The sequence below is a fragment of the Corythoichthys intestinalis genome, chromosome 1 (genome assembly GCF_030265065.1).
Source record: "Corythoichthys intestinalis isolate RoL2023-P3 chromosome 1, ASM3026506v1, whole genome shotgun sequence".
NCBI classification, from domain to species: domain Eukaryota; kingdom Metazoa; phylum Chordata; class Actinopteri; order Syngnathiformes; family Syngnathidae; genus Corythoichthys; species Corythoichthys intestinalis.
Genome location: NC_080395.1, coordinates 24542398 through 24566257, shown reverse-complemented (window position 1 = coordinate 24566257; position 23860 = coordinate 24542398). Strand labels below are relative to the sequence as shown.

General features: G+C 40.1%; 1 protein-coding gene across 1 annotated transcript in view; it reads right to left on the bottom strand.

Moving 5' to 3' along the window:
- Positions 1-1079: 1079 nt before the first annotated feature.
- nkd1 (NKD inhibitor of WNT signaling pathway 1) overlaps positions 1080-23860 on the bottom strand; it is a 95799-nt gene continuing 73018 nt past the window's right edge. Inside the window, exons 5-10 of the mRNA XM_057834652.1 lie at positions 19696-19802; positions 19501-19596; positions 13170-13314; positions 9848-9929; positions 9570-9703; positions 1080-2875 (exon numbers count right to left, since the gene is read on the bottom strand). Coding sequence (XP_057690635.1) covers positions 2340-2875; positions 9570-9703; positions 9848-9929; positions 13170-13314; positions 19501-19596; positions 19696-19802 — 1100 coding nt within the window. The 3' untranslated portion in view covers positions 1080-2339. The remainder of the gene's footprint in view (positions 2876-9569; positions 9704-9847; positions 9930-13169; positions 13315-19500; positions 19597-19695; positions 19803-23860) is intronic.

The window sequence follows — 23860 nt, the reverse complement described above, 5'->3', positions numbered from 1 at the left end:
GGTACTGTTGGTTCTCTCCCAAGGAGTGACCGTCCAACAAAGATGACGCCAAGAGTTCAGCGCAGAATACTCAGAGAGGTCAAAAATAACCCTTGAGTGTCTGCTAAAGACTTACAGAAATCACTGGCACAGTCATATACAGTGGGGAGGACAAGTATTTGATACACTGTCAATGGGTTTTCCCATTGGCAGTGTATCAAATATGTGTTCTCCCCACTGTATCGATGTGTACACATCAACTATATGTAAAACTATGGCCAAGAATGGTGTTCATGGGAGGACTCCACAGCGAAAGCCACTCCTGTCTAAAAAAAATCATTGTTGCTTGATTAATGTTCGCAAAAAGGCACTTGGAAGCTCCACAGACGTTTTGGCAAAATATTTTGTGGACTGATGAAACCAAAGTTAAATTGATTGGGAGTAAAACACAACGTCATATGAGGAGGAAAAATGTAACTGCTCACCAACATCAACACCTTATCCCCACCGTGAAAGATGTTGATTTGGGTCTGCTTTGCTCCTTCGGGGCTTGGACAACTTGCAATCATCAATGTAAGAATAAATCCAAAAGTTTATCAGGATGTTTTGCAGGAAAAAAATGGAGGCCATCTGTCAGACAGTTGAAGCTAAAAAGAGGATGGATGCTGCAACAGACAATGATCCAAAACACAGAAGTAAATCAACTTCAGAATCGTTTCAGAAGAACAAAATACATGTTCTGGAGTGGCCAAGTCAAAGTCCAGACTTGAACCCCATTGAGATGCTGTGGCATGACATAAAGACAGCGATTCATGCCAAACAACCCAGGAATCTGATATAACTACAGCAGTTTTGTAGAGAAGAATGGGCCAAGATTAGTCCTGATCGATTTGCTAGACTGATCTGCATCAACAGGAAGCGTCTAGTTGAAGTTATTGCTACCAGGGGGGAGTTATTATTTTCGCCCCTTCTGACATTGTTTGCATACTATCCTCATTAAAATATGAAAACCTATAAATGTTTGGGTGGTTTTAGTTAAAGCAGACGCTGTTTTTTCATCTGTGTGATTTTGACAAAGATCAGATCACATTTGATGGTGATTTTATGCAGAAATGTGAAAAATTTCAAAAGGTTCAGATACTTTTTTATACCACTGTATATAAATACATATACACAGTATATATATACAAATATATATTTAAAAACACTTTATATACAGTTAGCGTTAGTCAACGTAAGGAGCGCTACTGCAGATTGAAATAAAAAAAGAAAAAGAAAAAAAAAATCAAAATTAGGATTAAATTAGAGGTAGCAGCAGATGTGGGAGTTTTTTGTTTTTCAACCTTACCTTCAACATTAAGGGATACTCAAATTGGATTCTTCATATTCCACTTTAAATACTTGCGCAGCCACAGAGTGGTTCTCGACAGACGGCAGTGAACGCGTCCGTACACACGCGCACACACACAACCATTTTCACACACACACTGTCCTTCATTATATCTTTACATCACAGGCCTGTTTCGGGCTCTTGGTTTAGTGGTCTGGAAATCTTCTGGGTCGGCCTCAGTACATTGCATTAGCACCACATCTATGTAAAAAGGGTTTTGAGACAGTGGGTCTCAGAGGACCCTTCTGTGGTCCCGGCCATGGCCCTTCCTTACTACTATGGTCCTAAATCCTCTAATCTCTCTTTAACACTGATTCTATTACATATCCCCTGATACTTCCCTAACTTCCTGTGTCACTACTTGAGTCCCCACTTGTCGAGGAAGAGAGGGGCGGTTGTTCACAACTCTAAGTGGTAGTACTCTAGTGGGGGCACCCTTTCTTCTTATATTAAAAAAAGATGTGAACAGGTCCCCAATTGGGTTAATCCCACTTCCTGTGTTGGAAGTTCCAAAACGGTCCACCGAGGACTGGTAGAAGAGATAGTATTTGTATGGGTGTTCGAGGTGGTAGTTTAGTGCCACCCACACTAGACTGACCCATCTTTTTGGAGAACATGTTCCCAGAGTTCCAAGTGGGTGAGCATTCAGGGCTGGTCGAAGTAGCGGTAATGGCTCTTCAAACGGTCCTAAAGCAGGTAACGGAGGGTGGTGTTCTAATGCTTCGGTCCACTCTATGTGCTGCGTTTAGGAAGTTCCCCAATTGGGTTGGCCCTTTATGACAAGTTGAATTAGTTGTAGTTTCTTCCTTAGATGTTGTAGAAGTGAGGGTATGACCCCATTCCACCAACTACCTAGGTCCCCCAAAACTTTGTCATGTCTAGATTCTGAAATATTCCAAAGTAGGGTAGTTGTTCAGGATTGGTAAAAGAGTAGATAGTGGTGTGACAGACCCCAAGTGGGTGTGGCCGTTCAGGACTGGTAGAAGTGGTGGTAGTGGTGGTGATGTTCATGGTGGTGGTGGTGCTCATGTCGTTGCACGACTTGCGCAAGCCGGCCCTCGTAGAGCAGAACTCCAGGAAGCTCTTTCACCTGCTCCTTTTCAACCCCAGGCCCCACAATGGCACCAAGCGCGTGGCATCCCTGGTGTTCCTTCGAGCGCTGCTTATGTTTGCGGTAAGGGGCGGATGACTGGTGGGGAGGCGTCTGGCTGGGGAGAGCAGGGGGAGCGGGGGCACCCCTGCTCCGCATCACACGGCCGCCAAGCTGAGCCGGGGGAGTGCGGTTGTGAGTCTTGGGGGAGCGTACGACGACTTTTCCGGAGTCTTGGCCTCGCTTCCGTCCGGGGTGGTTGCCCTCCGGTAGACAGGCGTCGGTGACAGCTTGCAAACGCCGATGATGGAGCGCCGGGGGATGATGGGAGTGCCCGTTTTCAGGTTCGTGGGATCGGGAGCGGGTCTGGTTGGATGAGCGGGTCTGGGGTTCTGCTTTAGACTGCTCTGTAGCTGCTGTGATACAAAAACACACAATGGTTAATCAGTGTGTAGTGTAGAGGTGTGCGAAATTTCCGATTCTTAGATTATTCGCGATTCGGCCGTGGAAGATTCGAGAACGATTCACAAACATTCAAATTCCGATTATTGAAACACTGTATGTCAAGTAAAGCGGAAGTAAAACACACTCAGGGCGCCACGCGGTCTTCGGGACGCAATGAGGAACGGAGCTAGAGTAGCTAAACATCATGCTTGTCATTACCCGGCCCCTCGGGTAATGCCAATGCTCAACTCACGGAGTAGCTCAACTAATGCCGCGAGATAAAAAAAACAACAACATACCTGACTGCTGCCGACAGTTGCTACAAAGTACGTCCACATAATGTTACGGTAGATATCATATTTATATAGGACTAGATGCAATATAGACTCGGTGGTGTTAGCAGTAGATGTACAGAAAGCTAGATGCGGGCGTTAGTAAACGGCCGCCATCTTAAAGAAGTAGACTTACCTGCTGTACTGCTACTGTTGTAGCGAACCTTCCAAGCGAACCTAATTAACTTTTTATCTAAAATACTCCTAAATCGGTAAAATATTGACTTAAATCTATCTTTAAAATAGTTTTAAAACTTTCACATGTCGAAAGCAGACAAAAGCGAAATTATGGAATAACGGGAGAAATTTTAACAACTTTAACAGTTGAGTCACAACATTAAATTAATTGAATGTAGTTTAAAGCTGCTGATACAGAATGGGGATTTGAGTATATTATTTATTGTTTTTAACTGTTAACTTGATACTGAAATACTCGTTTATTTAAGCCTGCGAGGCATTTTTTTTTTTTTAAACAGTTTTTGTAACTAATGTACAAAACATTAAAAGCAGCTAATAGTGGGGGGAGGGGTGTCACCAATAATCAATTTATAATCGAATCGTAGCCTCTGAATCGTAATCGAATCGTTAGGTGCCCAAAGATTCCCACCTCTAGTGTAGTGTGTTTTCGACATTTCTTTAAATTATGTTTCTTATTTAGCGTAATTTTCGCACTATAAGGTACACCTGACTATAAGCTGCCACCCACCAAATTTGACACGAAAACGACATTTGTTCATAGATAAGCCGCACTGGACTATAAGCCGCAGCTGTCCTCACTGTATTATGGGATATTTATACCAAAAGATTAACTGGTAACACCTTGACAGCGGCATCATACGAATGTCATAAGACCAAACGAACCACCATGAAGCTTTGAACCAATTGGCTACAAAGCTTCATTGCTTCAAGAAGCTTCATTTCACCCTTGGGGTAGACAGTCCCTTGGGGTAGACAGTCAACCTCTGTTGCCACCTGCTGTCAACACTGTTGTTGTCCAACATGCCTCTTAGCATGCATTGCAGCGCTACAGATGGAAATAACAATCAAAATTCATGTTCTGTGCTAATTATTTCTTCAGTTACTGTTCCAGTTGTTTCATTAATGGCTAGTTCTAGAATCTTTGGGCACCTAATGATTCGATTAAGATTACGATTCAGAGGCTACGATTCGATTATAAAGTGATTATTGATGACACCCCCCCCCCCCCCCCCCCCCCCGCTATTAGCTGCTTTTAATGTTTTGTACATTAGTTACAAAAACTGTTTAAAAAAAAAAAAAAAAAAAAAAAAGCCTCGCAGGCTTAAATAAACGACTATTTCAGTATCAAGTTAACAGTTAAAAACAATAAATAATATACTCAAATCCCCATTCTGTATCAGCAGCTTTAAACTACATTCAATTAATTTAATGTTGTGAATCAACCGTTAAAGTTGTTAAAATTGCTCCCGTTATTCTATAATTTCCCTTTTGTCTACTTTCGACATGTGAAAGTTTTAAAACTATTTTCAAGATAGATTCAAGTCAATATTTTACCGATTTAGGAGTATTTTAGATAAAAATAATAAAAAGTAAATTAGGTCCGCTTGGAAGGTTCGCTACAACAGCCTTGCAGGGAAGTCTACTGCTTTAAGATGGCGGCCGTTTACTAACGCCGCATCTAGCTTTCTGTACAGTGCATCTAGTCCTATATAAATGTATCTATTGTGCCAGTATGTGGATGTACTTTGTAGCAGCTGTTGGCAGCAGTCAGGTATGTTGTTGTTTTTTTTGTCTCGCGGCATGAGTTGAGCTAGAGCCGTGAGTTGAGCATTGGCATTACCCGAGGGGCCGGGTAATGACAAGCATGATGTTTAGCTACTCTCGCTCCGTTCCTCATTGCGTCCTGAAGACCGCGCGGCGCGCTGAGTGTGTTTTACTTCCGCTTTACTCGACATATTTCAATAATAGGAATTTGGATGTTTGTGAATCGTTCTCGAATCTTCCACGGCCGAATCGCAAATAATCTAAGAATCGGAAATTTCGCACACCTCTCGACATTACACTGTCATGAGCAATAATGAATGCTTATAACAGATGTCATTTAGTGTTATCCGGCAAATTATCTCACTTCTGAATGTAACCCAAATAAATGAAGAATTAAGCAGCACTGGGCTATAAGCTGCAGGATTCAAAATGAAGGAAAAAAGTAGCAGTTTATAGTCCAAAAATTACGGAAACTCATTTCAATTAACCTCCAGCAAAGTAATTTAGATACTCAATATTCATGTTTTTTTCTTTGGGTGTGTTTTCACTGTTGAGAGACAGGATTTAAGTCTTTAATGTCATTTAAAAAATGGGATGAGTATATGATGCACTCTTCAATTAATTAACGATACATCTTTAAGGTCTTTGAAGGATGGATTTAAGGATTATGTACCATGTTTAAAGATAATTAAGGCCTTCATTTTGGAAATTCTAATTTGGGGATTTTTTTTCAGTAGCCACAGACACCCTGCAATAAAACCCAATATCACTGTGAAAAAGATGTTGGGTTGTTTATTTTGGTCTTTTTTTAAACAAACCGCACAAAATGTGGGGCTGGCTTCTGCATGTGCTCCTTATACATACTACAGAAAATTAACTTTTTAAATTGCCTGTGTGCAAAGTTCAATTTGTGGTGCGTGTGTCCATGCATCAAGTGAAAGTGTAATTATATCACCCACTGTAAAGCAACACTAAAGTAATTTAGATGTTTTGCTTTGTTCTGTTCGTGGAAAAAGAACGAAAACAGATTCTTACATCAAGCTACAGTGTATCACAGAAGTGAGTACACCCCTCGCATTTCTGCAGATATTTAAGTATATCTTTTCATGGGACAATACTGACAAAATGACACTTTGACACAATGAAAAGTAGTCTGTGTGCAGCTCCTATAATAGAGTTAATTTATTTTCCCCTCAAAATAACTCAAAATACAGCCATTAATATCCAAACCCCTGGCAACAAAAGTGAGTACACCCCTTGGAAACTACGTACATCCCTTAATGTCCTAATTGAGTACTGTTTGTCATTTTCCCTCCAAAATGTCATGTGACTCGTTACAGGAGTGCTGTCAGCATTGCTGCAGAGATTGAAGAGGTGGGGGTCAGCCTGTTAGTGCTAAGACCATACGCCGCACTCTACATCAAATTGGTGTGCATAGCTGTCACCCCAGGAGGAAACCTCTTTGAAGACAGTACACAAGAAAGCCCGCTCATCTCATCAGACCATAGGACATGGTTCCAGTAATCTTTTTTCTTTGTTGACAAGTCTTCAGCAAACTGTTTGCGGGCTTTCTTTTTAAGTGATGTGTGTTATCTAGCGTAATGACTAGAGATGTCCCGATCGATCGGGTCCGATCACGTCATTTTCAAAGTATCGGAATCGGCAAAAAAATATCGGCCATGCCTTTTTTTTAATATTAGGGCTGTCAAACGATTAAAATTTTTCATCGAGTTAATTACAGCTTAAAAATTAATTAATCGTAATTAATCGCAATTCAAACCATCTATAAAATATGCCATATTTTTCTGTAAATTATTGTTGGAATGGAAAGATAAGACACAAGATGGATATATACATTCAACATACGGTTCATAAGGACTGTATTTGTTTATTATAACAATAAATCAACAAGATGGCATTAACATTATTAACTTTCTGTTAAAGCGATCCATGGATAGAAAGACTTGTAGTTCTTAAAAGAAAAATTGTGTTAATTGCGTCAAATAATTTAACGTGATTAATTAAAAAAATTAATTAACGCCCGTTAACGCGATAATTTTGACAGCCCTAATATATATTTTTTAATTAAATCGTTTTTTTTAATAGTACTTAACGTTACAGACATAATGTTACACTCATCCAGAGTCTTTAGTTTAGGATTAAGGTAGGGTTATCTAATTTATCCCGATAACGGCGGTAATTAATGTTTTTGAAAATGTATCACGTTAAAATATTTAACGCAATTAATGCATGCGTTGCACGATCAACTCTCGCATTGTCGCGCTCAATCTGTAATGGCGCCGTTTTACCTATATAGAGAGATAAAAGGCAGCGTACAATAGGTAGAGTTAATTTTGGCAGCCTTTGGAGCCTTTTTTTAATAGGCTAAAGCCTTACAATCCCTCTCCCTACGATTAGAAATATCATGGGAATCAATGTGGGGAAGCAAGGTAGCAATTGATCTTTATCTTAACACCTTATGTTATTTCCCAACGCAGAGAAGATATATCAATTGGTAGCACTACGCACAGTCATGGTTCCACTTCCCATCATGCATTTGGGTTGAATGGCTGCAGTATCATTTACTGAAAGCTCAAAAAATACACTAGATGGCAATATTTAGTCACAATATACAAAGTCACAAGTCTTTCTATCCGTGGATCCCTCTCACAGAAAGAATGTTAATAATGTAAACGCCATCTTGAGGATTTATTGTCATGATAAACAAATACAGTACTTATGTACTGTATGTTGAATGTATATATTCGTCCGAGTTTTATTCATTTTTTTCTTAATGCATTGCCAAAATGTATATGATCGGGAAAATTATCGGGAATGATTGGAATTGAATCGGGAGCAAAAAAAAAGCAATCGGATCGGCAGATACTCAAACTAAAACGATCGGGATCGGATCGGGAGCAAAAAAACATGATCGGAACAACCCTAGTTACAGAGGTTGCGATAGACTTTTTCGTTGTCTGTCATTTTGACTGACAGGATCATAAAAATCCGGTCATAATCTATTTTTACCCGTCACTTAAATTTTTGAAATGATGATAATGACATTGTGGTGACCCTTTGTTTGGCATAATTCACCTTCCGTACTTGTGTGTCCATTTGGCCGAGCGCGTTACCGGCTACGACAGTCACGTGACAGAGACACTTAAGAGCCGCGCGCAGTCCCCTCACTATCCACTCGCTCTCGCTATATGATTGGCCGAAGAGTCGAAATGCTCTCCCGTGAAATGCCTGTTTAAAAATGTTCCCGTTGTTACTTCTTGCGTTCGCTTATAAGTGCCCATTTAAAAAGGAAAAGCGATGGATGATACTACACACAGAGCGTATTATTAACAAATGTTAAAGTTGTATAATCATCTAGCGAGAATAAGAAACGTCACTGAGGCCCCAGTAAGTAGGTAGCCTACCATATGTAGCATATGGAACAATGAAATTAACAGTTGACCTGCTGTGGCCTGAACGTAGTCTCACACTTTCCTCCTGGTGCGGATGGACTTGAATTGCGTGCCCGCTTGTGCAGTCCCCGTTTTTTCACCTCTTTTATCAACACCATCGTCGTTTTGGGGCTTTTTGAAGAAACTTCGGACACTCAGTTGCCTTGACATTTTTTCAGAGTAAGGCCAACGACGTCATGCATCAAGAGAGACAATAGCTAATTAATATGCTCATTCGCCACCCTGTGGTCTGGGGTGTGAATTGCAACCGGTCAAAATGACGGATGGACTTCAGTTTTTTCCGTCACCGTTTTAAAAAATCGGTCAACGACGGAAAATATTCGGTTAACGCGACCCCTGCCTAGTTATGACGATTTTAGGTAAGAAATATTTTTTTTTTTTATAAGCTCTAAAAGTTTTTTGAGTGAAAGCAGTGAATTAAGACTTTTTTGTGTTTGTTTTTTTTGTCACATTTGAGATGCAATTGTTGACTGTTTTCAACAATGTACATTGGAAAATAAAGACATTGATTGACTGAAAATGGTTCAATATTAGATGAAATCTCCTGTTTTCTCATCTATATTTGTAATTGCTCTTTACCTGAAAAAAAAAAAGTTTAATCCGATTACTTGATTAATCGATAGAATTTTCAGTCGATTACTCGATTACTAAAATATTCGATAGCTGCAGCCCTAGCGAGATGTATACTGATTTACGGCCAAGAATTTTGCTTTCGATACATCCCTACTCCTAATCGCTATGCTATGTTTATCCACCGGGCATGTTCTCAGTACACTGTTTATGGGTCATGTGACGTTGGCAAACTGTACATTTATTCAGCCTTTAGTTCTATATTCTATTTTTATTTTAAATTCCCTTCAAAGGTGACATGTCTGTTGTTGGGTTTTATCAAATTAATTTCCCCCAAAAATGCTACTTATACTCCTGTCAGACTTATACTGTGTGTGTTTGTTCCCTCTTCATTGCGCATTTTTTTTGTCTGGTGCGACTAGATTGTTTTTATGTTTTCAAAAATGCACATGTTTGGCACTAGTTCAGATTTTTTCTAGTTAATGGCGCTTTTGTAAATAAAGTGGACTTATAAAGTAGCTCAAGAGCATGAGTCGAGTTCCACTGACCAGCTCCGAAGCGGGATGTATAGTTCTCGATGCCGGCCAGGTCCAAGTAGTGGTTCCGTCGCTCAAGGTTCTCGTCTACACAGTTGCGCTGAGAGCCCGGCTGGGCGTGGTTGTGCTGGTCACTGTGGTGGCGCCTGTTCAAAGAGGGCAGTACCTCTCATTTAGCAAGTTGGTCACAGTCAAAACATGTGATCCCTTGAACTCCATTGTTGGGGAAAATTACGAATCTCAGGAACTTTCTCCAACAACAAAGAGCAAAATGGGTGGATATACAGTACCTTATCAGCGCTCGACTTTTCTTGTCTGCACTCTTGGGGTCTTCGGCGCACTTGTCGTTTCGCTCTCTGGGGTGGGACGCATCTGTATGAGGGGGAAATACAGAAGGCTATTATCAATGAGAGCAAGCACACACAAAGTCACACATAGACAATAACAGTCACGCAAGAAGAAAGCAACCTTTGTTTCGGATTTTTACTTTGAAGATTTACAGAGAATGAGGAAGGGGGGAAAAAAGACGAAAACAATGCTTCATTTATTCTATTTTCAACTCCTAGCATATTCTAAATCAAATAGGGAAAAATAGTTAGAAGAGACTTGAGAAATAGTTTAACAATAAAGACGCCAGATCTGACGCGGGCTGAAATTAGCATAAAGGCAAACGGGCGATGTCGGAATCTCTCGAGGCGTATTTATAACTGGAACAACAGGACGGCAGTGGGTAAAAATACAGGCGTCTATGCTTTTGTGCTACTTTTTCCCCTCATGAGGGGTTGTAGGGAAAGGTAAATGTTGCCAGATATTTTTTGCAGCATTTATAATTTTGACAAACATTTTATTTATTTATTTATTTATTATTATATATATACTTTTTTTTTTTACAGATTTTTTTGGTCAATTTTTGACTTTTTATTTTTAGACTTTTGGGGGGGGGGTACTTTTGACAGAAATGAACTCATCTTTTGACCATTTTATCTGATTTGTTTTATGGATTTTAAACAAAATTCATGTTTCAAACATTTCGCCAAAAATCACTCCTTTGGTCAATTTTCCCTCGTCCTTCCGCAACCAAAATCTTTTTTCCCCATGTTCTGTAACCCCCCTTTATCCTGACTTCTTACATTATTTTCTTTCTCTAAAGTACACTTTTATAGAAACTAGTAGGTCACAGGTGTCAAACTGATAGCTCCGGGGCCAGATCTGGCCCGCAATATGATTTTGTGTGGTCCGTGAAAGTAAATCATCTGGATCAACTTCATGATTTGTGCTTAAATGAAGAGTATATAAACTTTCTGTAGCCTTTCATAAAAGGGTGAAAAAATAAAGAGACTCAGACTTCACTATCAGTTGACGGGAAACGGAGCTCAGGGCCGCTCCGTAGGGGGCCTATTTTCAAAAACATAAAATTCAAATATTTTTCAAAACCAAGGGCGTTAGCGACCCTAAAACCAAAACGGGCACCTCCCTTAGGCATATATGAGTCTCCATGAGCAGCGATATAAAAAAAATTCAAAGTCGTTCCCTAATAAAATCCCGAATAAATCTTTTTTATACAAGTATAACAAAACTTAAAATGGCTATAAAATTCTCAGATTTTACGGTACATACACGAAAATTACCAAATTCAGATATAATCACCTATATTTTCTGGATCAATAGCATTATTTAACATACCATATAGGTTTTTGCCCGAAATAGTGACTTAAATATTTTTCATTTAGTTCAATTTTGACATAGGTTTTCAACAACTAATAATAAATCACTCAATTTTCACATCAGAAACTTAATACTTGAGGAAAGCATGCAGAATCATCTTAATTAACTTATTTCGGTTGAATTCTGAAGCCCTCATCATTTTTAGATTGAAATGCTACATAAAATAAAACAGGTAGAAGCCATCTTTTTTGTGTATGGACGCAGAAATGTCAAAATTACATTATTATTTTTTTTTTTACCAAAAAACAGACAATTGGCCGAAAATTACCTGATTGTTAGAATGTAAAGTTACGCTATTTTGTATGGATACAAAATCCCACGTGGCAGCCATCACAAAACAAAGAACATTTTAAGTTGAAAATTCTTGTCGATAAATGTGTAAATCCTGGAATTTCTATAGATATGAACGTAAAACAGTCTAGATTCTGAGTTAAAAGCAAAAAACCGGCCAGTTATCAGTCATTTTACGTAAATGTTTCAAGCTAAAGTTACCCTATTTTTTTCCATTCATATCATTTTTTTCTCAACATTTCAAAGTGCATGCATGGTGCTATATTTTATATTAATTACCTTGAATCTTCGACCAAATCACTCTTGAGACACTCCTGCCTGCTTAAATGCACTAACACCTACGTCCCGTTTCCACCTAATTCCCGCGTTACAACGCAGCGTGTGTTTGAGTTTATCGCTGTGAAAGCTGCCACGATGCTCTGCCTGGCTAACCCTCTACGGGAAGCCGTGGCGCAATGTCTGTAGGAGATGTCTCGTCAACTGATAGTGAAGTCTATGAGCAACTTTACAATTTTTTTCCTTCCTAAATGAAAAAACCTTTACAGACTTCCCCTCATTTTTAATGAAAAAAACAATGTAAACATACCGCATATAGAATAAATACAGTGTGGGGCAGAGCAACTTGCTTATTTAAATTTGGCGGCCTGAAGCGATGGCTGCTCTGAAGATGGTAGGGATGGACTTATTTGAGAGAGTGGGGCTTAAAGTTTGGTTCTTAACGTGCATTATTTATTTTGTGTTTGTTTTCAAGAACCCCAGTGAGCATCATGGATGAAGTTGGAACGCGCTTTCGCTGTTGAGGCATTTTTTTTAAGCGGTCGCTAGATCATCGCAACGTGCATTCTGTAAACATTTCAATATTGCCCCCCCGTGGTCGTATTGCTGGCCAGCAGTCGACTGTTTCATGGGTAAACAACTTCAAGGAAACGAGTGATGTAAAGAATAAGAAACCTGGCCTCCCATGAAAAGCAAAGACACCCCAAAACATTGACACGGTGTTTTGAGATATCCCCGACGGTCTGCCCGCAAACACGCATCTGCTCTTGGGTTGTCTGCTCGTTCTGTGAGACAAATCCTGCATGAAGAATTGAAATTTCATCCCTACAAATTAGCTATGGTGCAGGAATTCATTCCATGCGATTTTGTTGCTCGTGAAAATGCATGCGAGGCGCTTTGGGAGGCCAGTTTGGGAAACAAGTTGCTCTGCCCCACCCCGTACATAAAAAGAGAATATTTTTACTTTTTTCTGATTATTTAAATGATGAAATCAAAATGTACAAAATAATTGTTGACATGAACATTTAATGTTTACCTCTGTATAAAAAAGCAACATAAATACAAATGCAGAATAAATAAAACAATAAGACAACGGCGTCTGTAAACAATTAATTGACAATCAAAATGGTTGTCGATTTATTTGTAAACCCATTAGTTGTCAATGGATCAGGGTTTCTCTGCCATTGATGGCGCTAGATACTCAATCCATTTTGGCAGCCAGTGAGTTAAGTATTTATATGGTTTGGCCAACATAACGGCTCTCTGAAGAAAACGTTGTGGCCCACGACAAAGATGAGTGACGCCCTACTGTAGGTGTACCTGTTCCCTGTGTGCAACTCCTCCACCGCTGGCTCGAGTCTGGAGCCACAGATAACTTGACCCGCAAAGTCTTACTGCTGCTTGGTGAATGGTTGACAGAGGCGTCTACTACCTCATAGATGGTATGAAGGAGGCTTGTGATGTCCTGGAAGGAAATTGTCAGAGAGCGGGATTACTGTACTGATCTACAAAAAAATAAATTAGGTTAATGTGTGTTTATTTGGTCTTTATCAACCTATCGCGGGTGGGTCTGTACTACAAAAAGAGACAAAAATGCAAGAACTGGTGCTCACTTCCGTTTCAGGCCCTGACAACCAATAGAAAAACTACTTCTGTAGCGTGATGGCATGAAAAGATGCGGGAGAAGAAAGAATTTGCCGTCTCGTGAGTCTAGCTGCCACCGGCAACAGCTTCACATACACACAATGCAACACTTTCTGGGTGTTCTTTTGGATCTCAACAGGCACCAAGCACAGGTTTCCCGGCAGGAAGGGAAGACTAAACAGGTCTGGAGAGGGTTCTTGACAGTAGACTTTTTATCTGAATGTGGTGGCTTTACATCAGACTGTTTTTTTTTTTTTTTTGTCCAAATCAGCAATGTGTTTTTAGCTATCATAATATAGTGCAGTTCTTTATATGCGAAATAATCAAACATGGCTACACAGCAAATTTATAATTTCTAAATAAGATTATTTTTCTTAAATCTAGTCAAATAATTTTCACCATCTTGTTTTGAGTGTTAATGACTAGTTAACAGATTATTGCGGCAGTTTATTCCACTTACTTTAAAGTGATCCTCTAGTTTTAAGACAATTAATTCTTAAAAGATACATCTTAGTATGAGTTATAATAATTTGACATTAAATCCCTCTTAATGTTTTCGTTTTAATAAAATTTGTAAAATTATTTTAACTGATTGTTCGCCATGGTTGTTGACGTCGCAGTGCTGTGACGTCACAAATCCCGCTGCCGGACTTCAGCGTGTCATTCATTAGCAACATGTCGTCGGTTCGTCCCTTCCAATTTGAACTAGAGCAGAAAAGTGAAGAGCAGGTCAGCACTGTCGGTCGTTCACAAGACGAGCAGCAAAGGCGAAATGCAGAGCAAGAAATACCTGATGAGGCAAGAGTTGGGCTAAACTTCTGGTTACTTGCGGCAAGTGCATTTCGATGACAACGGAGCGAGAGAGCGTATGTTGTCGGTTCTCGAGAACTCAGGTTTTTGTCAGCAGATCTTCAAGGTGAGTTATTGCGTCATCAAACTCATTCCAATATAATTGTGTAGATTGTTAGCATCCAGAGCTGTCGTATGCTTTACATACAGTACAGGCCAAAACACCTTGGCATTTGTGCCTTTTTATTTTCTTGACCATTGACATTATAAACTCTCACTGAAGGCAATAAAACTATGAATGTGTGGCGAGCCAGGGAAGGAGGCGGAGTATCAAACCACGGATGTAATCCGCGTTGTTTTATTGACATTTAGGCTGCAAGAAATAGCAATGTCTGTCTGGCATGCGACCCGCAGAAGGTAACGTTATTTCCAGCTGTTCCCTTCACAAAGTACAACCCCCCCCCAACCACACAACATGCCAACATAATTTCCGCCGGTGAATTCTGTTATAACTTGCTACAAATGCACACGTGTGTATTGTGTACTTAGAAAAAAGGTGAAATAACTAAAAACGTGTAATATTCTAGTATCTTCAAAGTAGCCACCCTTTTCTCTGATTACTGTTTGGCACTCTTGCCATTCTCGCGATGAGCTTTCAGAGGGAGTCCCCTAAAATGGATTTTGACTTCACATCTATGCCATTCCGGCGATGAGAATGGGGTTGGGACATTTGTGTTGCATTGAATGAATTGCATTGGACGTGCTTTGATCAGTTTGAGTGGCAGCATCACTCATATTAGCTGAATACTGAACACACACACTTACTGCCTGATGAACTGACAGTAGAGGTGAATTATTTGCTTCCTCTGTGACTAGCAGTTCGCCCGAAGGTTCGCCTCCCGCTGTAGCGACAGGAGCGGCTTGGGTGCTTAAGAGGGCGGCCAAAGTGTCTCGTCCGTCTCGCTTCATTGCGCGCATTTCACTCGATATCCGAGCAGGCTGAGGCTTCTTGTGCAGGAAAATAGTTGGAACAGCATTTGGTTTTAGTCTGCGCTTATATCTAGCCGCTCCGGTGAGATCTTTCATTAGTTGTCATCTACTAAAATCCTCAAACGCGGTAGGAGAAAAATGGCGACAACAAAGCCTTGGTTGTTTGGGAAGATTTGCTTGTCTACAGGCATTTTCCCAAACCTTTCTCCTCTTCTTGTCAACAGGAAATTTGTGGAGACTCGCATCACTCTCCTTGTTTCCATTTGACTCGAAATTGCATCCATAAGCAGCACATCGTGGCATTTTACTTTGCGAGTTAAGCCAGTAATACACAGTTGTTGTACACACGCTACACGATTGGAAAAATATCATCTATGTCATCACTCCGCGCCCGCAGAACATGGCGCCAACTATCGGTCAAAATATGCACTAAATATTATAAAATATTTCCATTGATTTAACATTTTATGTGTTTCTAACGACATATTTTAATACAAGAGAACAATTGTGGTTTATTAGAGCCTACATGTCTTTAAAATCGAGGATCACTTTAAGTTGTTAGGTTTTGTGTTGAGTCCGTCCTAGTGTGTCCTTGTAATTGCCATTGATTTCACCTGGTGTACCGCTCCTTGTGTATCCTCCAATCTGCGTCCACCTGTGTCACCCATCTGTTCCTCATTGTCTCGTTACCCTTTGTCTGCCTGTGTATATAAGCTTCCAGTTTCTTTTCAGTCCTTGTTGCGTCATCATCAATGGTCTGGTCAGCATTATTCCAAGCCCTCGTGTTCCGTGTAAGTTTTTGAAAAGCAGTCTTTTGTAAGCCTGAACGATATATCGTTTAAACATCGCGATGTGCGTGTGCGCAATAGTCCCATCGCAAGCACGTGCGATAGTTTTTCTTTTTTTTGATCCACATACGCCTCACTTTCTGGTCTGCGCACAGCCTCCTACCCTCCCTCTCCCAGCCTTTTGATCCTCTCAGTCACTGCGGCACAACAATGGCTTTGATCTGGCCAAAGAAGCAGACTTCACACGGGCATCTGTCAATCATCGTTGAACTTGTTAAACAGTTGCAAGACGGCAATACCATGTCGTGTTTAACCCGAGAGAACTGAGAAGGGATCATCTGATTGGTTACATCACATCCTGTGGCGTATAAATTTGAAAAGTGCTTTGTGCTTCTGTAATATATTTTAATATCAAAATGTCAGAAAAACCGCATCATAAAAATGTTGATATTTGAGTGTTTTTATGAAATACTAGGGGTAATGGAAATAAAGCTATTGCAAAATTTGAGGCAAAACGGCCAAAATTATCAAAGGGCCAATCCAGCATTGGAGGACATTTGGATGTTCACTTACTACCGTAATCTCCAAACTATAAACCGCTACTTTTTCCCTCATTTTGAATACTGCGGCTTATAGTCAATTGCGGCTATATGTAAAATTATTTGGAATAATAGGTAACACTTTATTTGACAGCAGCGTCATAAGGCTGCCATAAGACCACCATAATTATGACATGACGCTGTCATGGACATTAACAAATGCTTATAACGGATTTTATTAAGTGTCATTCGGCCAATTTTGTCACTAACTCCATTTATGTCCAGCTCGGATCTTTTACATCCATTCAAAAGTGGGATAATTTGACGGATGACACTAAGGCTACGTTCATACTGCAGGTCTTAATGAAGGAATCTGATTTTTCTCGTCTCACTCGCGTGAGTCATTAAATTGACGATCTGAACGGGACAAGTTGCATAGAAGTGGACCATTTCAAATCCGATCTGGGTCACTTTCGTATGTGGTTTAAATCAGATCTGGGCCAATATTTTTCAGAATGTGGTAGTGGTCTGAACTGTCTCCCAAATTGGAATTCATGCAGCAATTACGTCAGAAAAGAGCAGTGTTGGGCATGTTACTTTAAAAAAGTAATTAGCTATAGTTAGACACTACAGTAGTGGTGCAGCTGTGCTTTGGCGTTAACTCCTAGTTTGAACGCAGCTTTTGGGGAAGGACAGGACTTGACAACAGTCATAAAAAAATAAAACGGGTTGAGGATAAGCATGAGAATGCTCGGTTTTCTCTCTGCTCCAAATAAGCAATATTTCAAGATTGCTTACACGGCCGGGAGTCGGGGCAAACTGTCTGTATGCGTGTGTGTGTGTGTGTGTCATGTGCAGTGATTTGTTTTGATGTTCCTGCGCATGCGGGTCAGTTGCTCAGCGCGTCTCGGACTGCGAATTAGTGTGCATGCGTGGTACTTGACTGGGCTCAATGGACAAAGTCAGTCTGAACGGGCACGCCAAAAAAAAAAACAGATACCACAAAAAATCTGAATTGTGCATTATGACCTGCGGTATGAACCTAGCATAAATGACATCTGTGATTAACATTAATTGTCATGATTAGAGGTCGACTGATATGGGGTTTTTAAATGCCGATGTTACTACTGATATCTTTAAAAAAAAAAAAAAAAAAAAAAAAAACATTTCAGCCGATTGCCGATATGCAAGCAGATTTTGTCAGCCGATATTTCAGGCAGACAGTTTTGTTTGTTTGGTTTTTTAAAAGTAAGTGGATTTTGAAAGGCGATTTTTTTTTTTTTTTTTTTTTTTAAATTGCTTCAAGTTTAACAGCTTCAAATTTACAATGATGACCTGAGACTTAAAGGATTAATTCGGTCTAGTGTTACCAAACTAACGACCGCAGCACTTCTTTTTATGAGTATACTCACTCAGCAAGAACAGTACATTATTTTCAAACAATTAAACCCACCAGGACGTGACGATGAGATGTAATTAAATGAGTCCAAGAGGAAGCGTTCCATGGTAAAGCTAATGCTGATGCCGTGAGTTACATTTAGAGTGTAAATACCGAAAAAGGTTTTGGAAAAAAAAAAAAAAAAACATTGCATATTCTCTCATGCAAATATTTTTTTTAAATCGTACAATACAGGGGAAAAAAAACACCCCAAAAAAAACAGCTGCTGCTGATTCAAGCTGCTGCAGGGTCCTTCCGGGGTCCTACCATTAGTCAGCAGCGGCTACAGTTGCCCACACAGATGCCTTATTATAATCTTTTTTTTTTTTTTGGTTAATCGGCCAATGGCCGAATGGCTGATGTTGGAAAAAATAGTCCATATATCGGCCAGCCGATATATCGGTCGGCCTCTACTCATGACAGTCTCATGTCATAATTATGACGGTCTTAAGTCTTATGATGCCGCTGTCAAATAAAGTGTTACTGGTTAATATCTTTTGGTGTAAATATCTCATAATACAGTGAGGACAGATGCGGCTTATCAATGAACAAATCCTGTTTTCGTGTCAAATTTGGTGGGTGGCGGCTTATAGTCAGGCAGTTCACTAGTTTTCTTAAACCATCAAAGGACTGATGAGCTCACAGATCAATGATTAAAAAAGAATTCCATTAATAATTGGATATTTACAATATTTGTTATAATCACATTAACAAGTTTGCAAATAATATTTTTGCAAAGCTGTAGTAATTTGGGCTTTTTCCACAGGAGTACGCTAACTACTAAACAGCCGTAAATGCTGACTTTTGTACGTACTAGAATAAAGAAAATAATAATTGCCTTGTTCTGGTCATATGCAGAATAGGGTTGTGAGGGAAAAAAAAAAAAGAAATATGCACTTTAAGGGGTACTCCAGACTAATATTTTCAAGAATTCTTGTCATACTTTTAGATTTGTTTTCAAGACCTTTGAAAATAGGACGTAAAATATCCTCCAATTCTGTAATGATCCCAAAAACGAACACACATGCTAACGCTGATTTAGCCCTTTGCTGTGCTTTAGCTTTGGATGGAACAGTATTGCACAACACAATCTCTACTTTGATATAAATGCCACTTTTGAAGCTGCCCTTAATATCCTCTTGGATTAAATCTGTCTCACTACATTACTAAAGTACAGGAGAGCCTTGTAGATATTTGCTGTTTGTTAACGTGTCCCGTCTCCCTTGAAGTATTCAAGCCTTAGTGCAGGTATGTGCTCATTCTTTGATGTTTTATTAGTGAAATAAGACGACTTTAAGGTCTGCGGCTTAATTAATAAAAGAAAATTCCAGATGTTCATGAGGGTGGAGATGTTTTGCCAGATGTTTGTCTGATTTACTTGTTCTTTCATTGATCAAAGACTTGTGTCTCCAGAGTCAAAAGCCCTCCTCCTCAAGCCCACCCTTCGGGTAGAAGACAAGTACCTCTCTGGTAACTTTCCCGTTGTTGTCAAAGTCGTAGAGGGTAAACGTCCACTCCTGTCTGTTGTCCTCCTCCACGGACACAGCACACTCCAGCTCCTGAAACCGCAAAGCCTCATCAGTGTATGTATGGTCTAGTTTCTTGCTATTGCAAGATAATGGGAGTCCCGTTCATTGTGAACAAACTGACAAACTCACTTCAAATTGGAGCTGCTTGTGCGTTCCCGCAGGGGATTGTCCGTCGCGCTCATGCATCATCTTATCCTCTAAGCAGCAGCTGTCTGTCTTCTCTGGGGGCAGAGCCACTGCAGACACATGAAAAGAGTAAACCATAAAATTGTGGGTGTGGCCCTAACCTGAGGATAAGTTGTCGCTTGTAAACGCCTCCATCCTGGCAAAGTAGCTATAATTACACACAAGTGACACAATTACTGGCTTAATATGGCAATCATATGATGTTAGTTGTATAACCTTGAGCGAAATAACTACAGGCATTAGCGACAGCTCTCTGAATTTCCTTCAAATGTGCCACTAAATACTTCAGAAAGTGCCTTTAAAAGAATAGCAGATCGTATTTTGGACATAAATCCATCCAAAAAGTGACTGAAAAGGTTTCACAATGAAATTAGATCCTAATTAGTCTTCCTTTCTCAGCTACCTTTGCCTTGCCCGCGAATAACTCTGCAAACAGAAGATGATGTCACATCCAGAATGAGCTGCAGATTTTTGTAGTTTGCTAGCATGCTGCTATCCGTAGGCTTTCTATTTTTTTATTGCAATGTGAACGTTCTGACTTTCCGTCAACATCAGTGTTGTTTTCGTCAATGAAAATATTTCGTAGACGAACAATTATTTTCATGACGATGAAAATAGAAAAATGTGTCTTGGGAGGCTAAAACAGAACGAGACTAAAGCCAGTTGTCGTCTGACGAGACGAGAACGAGACGAAAATATTGCCTGGCATGGCCAGACTGTTCTCCCTGTGTTTTTCAAACACTGAGAGTATAGTCTGGGACCCAGCCCATTAACAGCAAGTACAAAATCAATCGACAAATCAGATTCGTTTATTTGCGTGACGTGTTCTTAACGAGCAACGTCTCTCTTCCGCGTCGGAAGTCATCTCCACAACAACACAGATGGCGAACAGGAGAGCCGAGAATATGTTCCAACCCACGGTAAAATCAGTTTTAAATTAACAAAAACACATCGACACAAGTCATTGACAACAGTCTGTCTCGCGCTAGCCATGTTGAATAAACTCCGCTTTCCTCGTATGTTTACTTCCGCGCGCAAGTCCCTCGTCCCGCCCGTCGCTGATTGGTCCACTCCGCTGTCTGTTTGCTGTGGCTTGCTCCACCCTGGAAATTTTATCCGCTTAATGGTGGCCAGACTCAATAGCTGGAACAGCGGTGAGTCTGGAGTACCAGGCTAACGAAAATATACCATAGTATTCATCACGTGTTCACAATGTGTAACATTTTAATGTGCAGTTAGCCTGCATCGTAGCAGTGTCTGGTTGTGTCACTCATGTGATGTGCTGCCCCCCCAACTCACCAGTGTCCCCTCCAGCCTAACTTGTTTTGAAACGCACACGGTAAAATTTCTTTACTTATCTTGGCAAGAGAGAATATGCAATGTTGCGCTAGCCTTTAAAGGTCTGTGCTGAGTAGGGGTGTGACAAAATATCGAAATGGTGATGTATCGTGATACTTTGTATCCCAAAAGGTTATCGATATGCTCCTGCCAAGAATCGAGATGTTGTTTTAAAAAGGTGTCATTGTCTAAAATAAAAATTAAAATGAACAAACAAGTTGCTACCAAAATCTTCCATCATAACAGTGTCTCAGTTAACCCTAAGGCTGCATTGACAGTGCTCGACGCCCAATCCATTTAGACTGGGAACGTTCGGTCATTCGAAACCAGAGCGTTGACAGTCATTCGGTCCGATTTTCAGGGCATTTACAGGTCACTCGCTGTTAATTTTAGGTCATTTACAGGTCATTTTCTGTTGAGTTTGAGTCACTGCCTATTCATTTGGGTGATTCCCAGGTCACTTCCTGTTCTGTAACTCAAAATTAACAGGAAGAGAACTATAAAATACCCCAAAATTAACAGGAAGTAACTGAAAATCAACAGGAAAATGACCTTAAATGGCCCAAAATTACCTCGTTGCCTGGCATGGCTGGCATTGGCTGCCACTACCGGCCATAGACGTCCAATCCTTTCGAACTGGGAGGGTGGCAGCGAATGAACATTTGTTCATTCGCTGCCATCCCTCCCACTTCAAAAGGATTGAACGTCTACAAGTGAAACTCATTCACAGCAGAAGCTTGTTTTTCTGTTTATTAGTTGTTTGTAGAATATCCAAGAAAGATTTAATGACCAATGTATTGATAATCGTTGTATCGCCATATCGTCAGATCATCGTTATCGTGAGCTCTGTATCGCAAATCTTATCATATCGTGAAGTACCAAGAGGTTACCACTCCTAGTGCTGAGTGATCATTGTCACTACCCAATCATGACGGGCTACCAGATCACGACGGATTGCTATTCCGCATGCGTGAATCGACGCCATTTTCTCTCAAGCAATGACGGGAGACCTAGATACGTATACATATTCTAGTACACTAGATGGCAGTATGCACATGAAAGTTGCTTGCGATCCACCAATAATCAAAAGATTTTTTGCTGTGCCGCAATGTCCCTAAGGTGATTTTTATGTTAAATTCAGACATATAAAAATATTATTATTCAACCCACATGCCAGACCATTCAAAAAAATAATTAATTTATATGTCCGAATCTCTCGCACTTATAAGCATCAAGCACACGGGGGAAGTGACGTGGCCCAGTCATGTAAACACCCGGTCGCAATTGGGTAGCCGTACTGCGCATGCGCGTTAAAATTCTTCTAGTGATTAATGGTGGATTGCAAGTTATTTTCAGGTGCATACTGCCACCTAATGTACAAAATGTGCAGCACTCATTCCTCTGTCCTTTCAATCTATACAACTTAATGTCTTTCAACAATTTAAAAAGTGCTTTCCTTATGTACCTTAAACCCTTCAAAGACCAATAACGCTTTAAAAAAATAAGCCCAAAACTTTACTTAAACGTTCCAGACTAGACATGCGCCGATTATCGGTTTCAAGGTATCCCGTGGTATGAAAACATCAAGGTTTCAAAAACAGAAAAGTTTTCCGTCATACAGTCCCCTAAGATATTTGCTATTTTTTATGTCCCAAAAATGCATGGAGAAATCCCTTGCTTGCAGCTGCAAGGCTCAACTCTCCCCCACTGGTTGTTGCTCAGTGTCCGTGAGTCAGCTGTGCTACACGTTGGCTGGAGGAGGTCAAACTCCTGAAATTTTTTCCCCCATCGAAGAAAATGAAATCTCTGGTTTGGGAATACTTCGGCTAGATATCTCAAGTAACATATTTTAGAGCTGTAATTGCAATACCGTGATACCGTCAAATCGTGATATTTTGGCTTAAGGTTATCATACCGTCAGAATTTCATACCGGCACATGCCTATTTCAGACTTTGTTATAACATACAAGGTTTTTCAGATGTCTATAGCTTCTTAGTTACTCTTTGATAAGATGTATGTAAGAAACAAGTGTTATTGTAAAAATGAACGAAGTCAGAGTCGTATATTTACATATGTGAGTATAGTCTAAGTTTATGTTCTACACATGTACAATGAAATGGTTTCAACATTTGAAGGCATTGTGTTTACTTCTATCTACGGTATAAACACTGGATGGTTAAAAAAATATATATATCACCCACACAAAAAAAAAAAATATATATATATATATATATATATATATTTTACCCTTTAATCCAACACATACATACATATCTATATCTGCTGTTATCGTTGCAGAGAAAATGGTGTCGGTTCGCGCATGCGCCGTAGCGATCACGTTAGCATTAGGCTAATGCTTATTGCGAGCGTCCTATTAACCCTTTAACACCGAACGTGTCGGCAGCGACGCGTTTACGCATATCGTCTTTGAAGCTTCGTCACGCTGTAGTTACATCACCCACGTGCTGCTGGTTGGTCTCGTTTGAAAGTGCGGAAGTTGATGTCCACACCAGTTTTTATTTGAAGTCAATCGGCCAAGAAAAACGAGAGATAATGTCATTTGAGTTTTATAGTTTTATTGCACTCACAAATATGCATTAAAACGCTGCATGGACCATGCATCCATCTCCATATTGTCATCATTTCTTGTCCTTTTTCAAAAGCGAAAGCAGCACAAAAGACTACTTATCCCAACAGTCGTTGTGATGTCAGGAAGGACGAACCGAATGTGATCATTTTTAATAAATTTCCGAGCGAGGCGCCAACTAT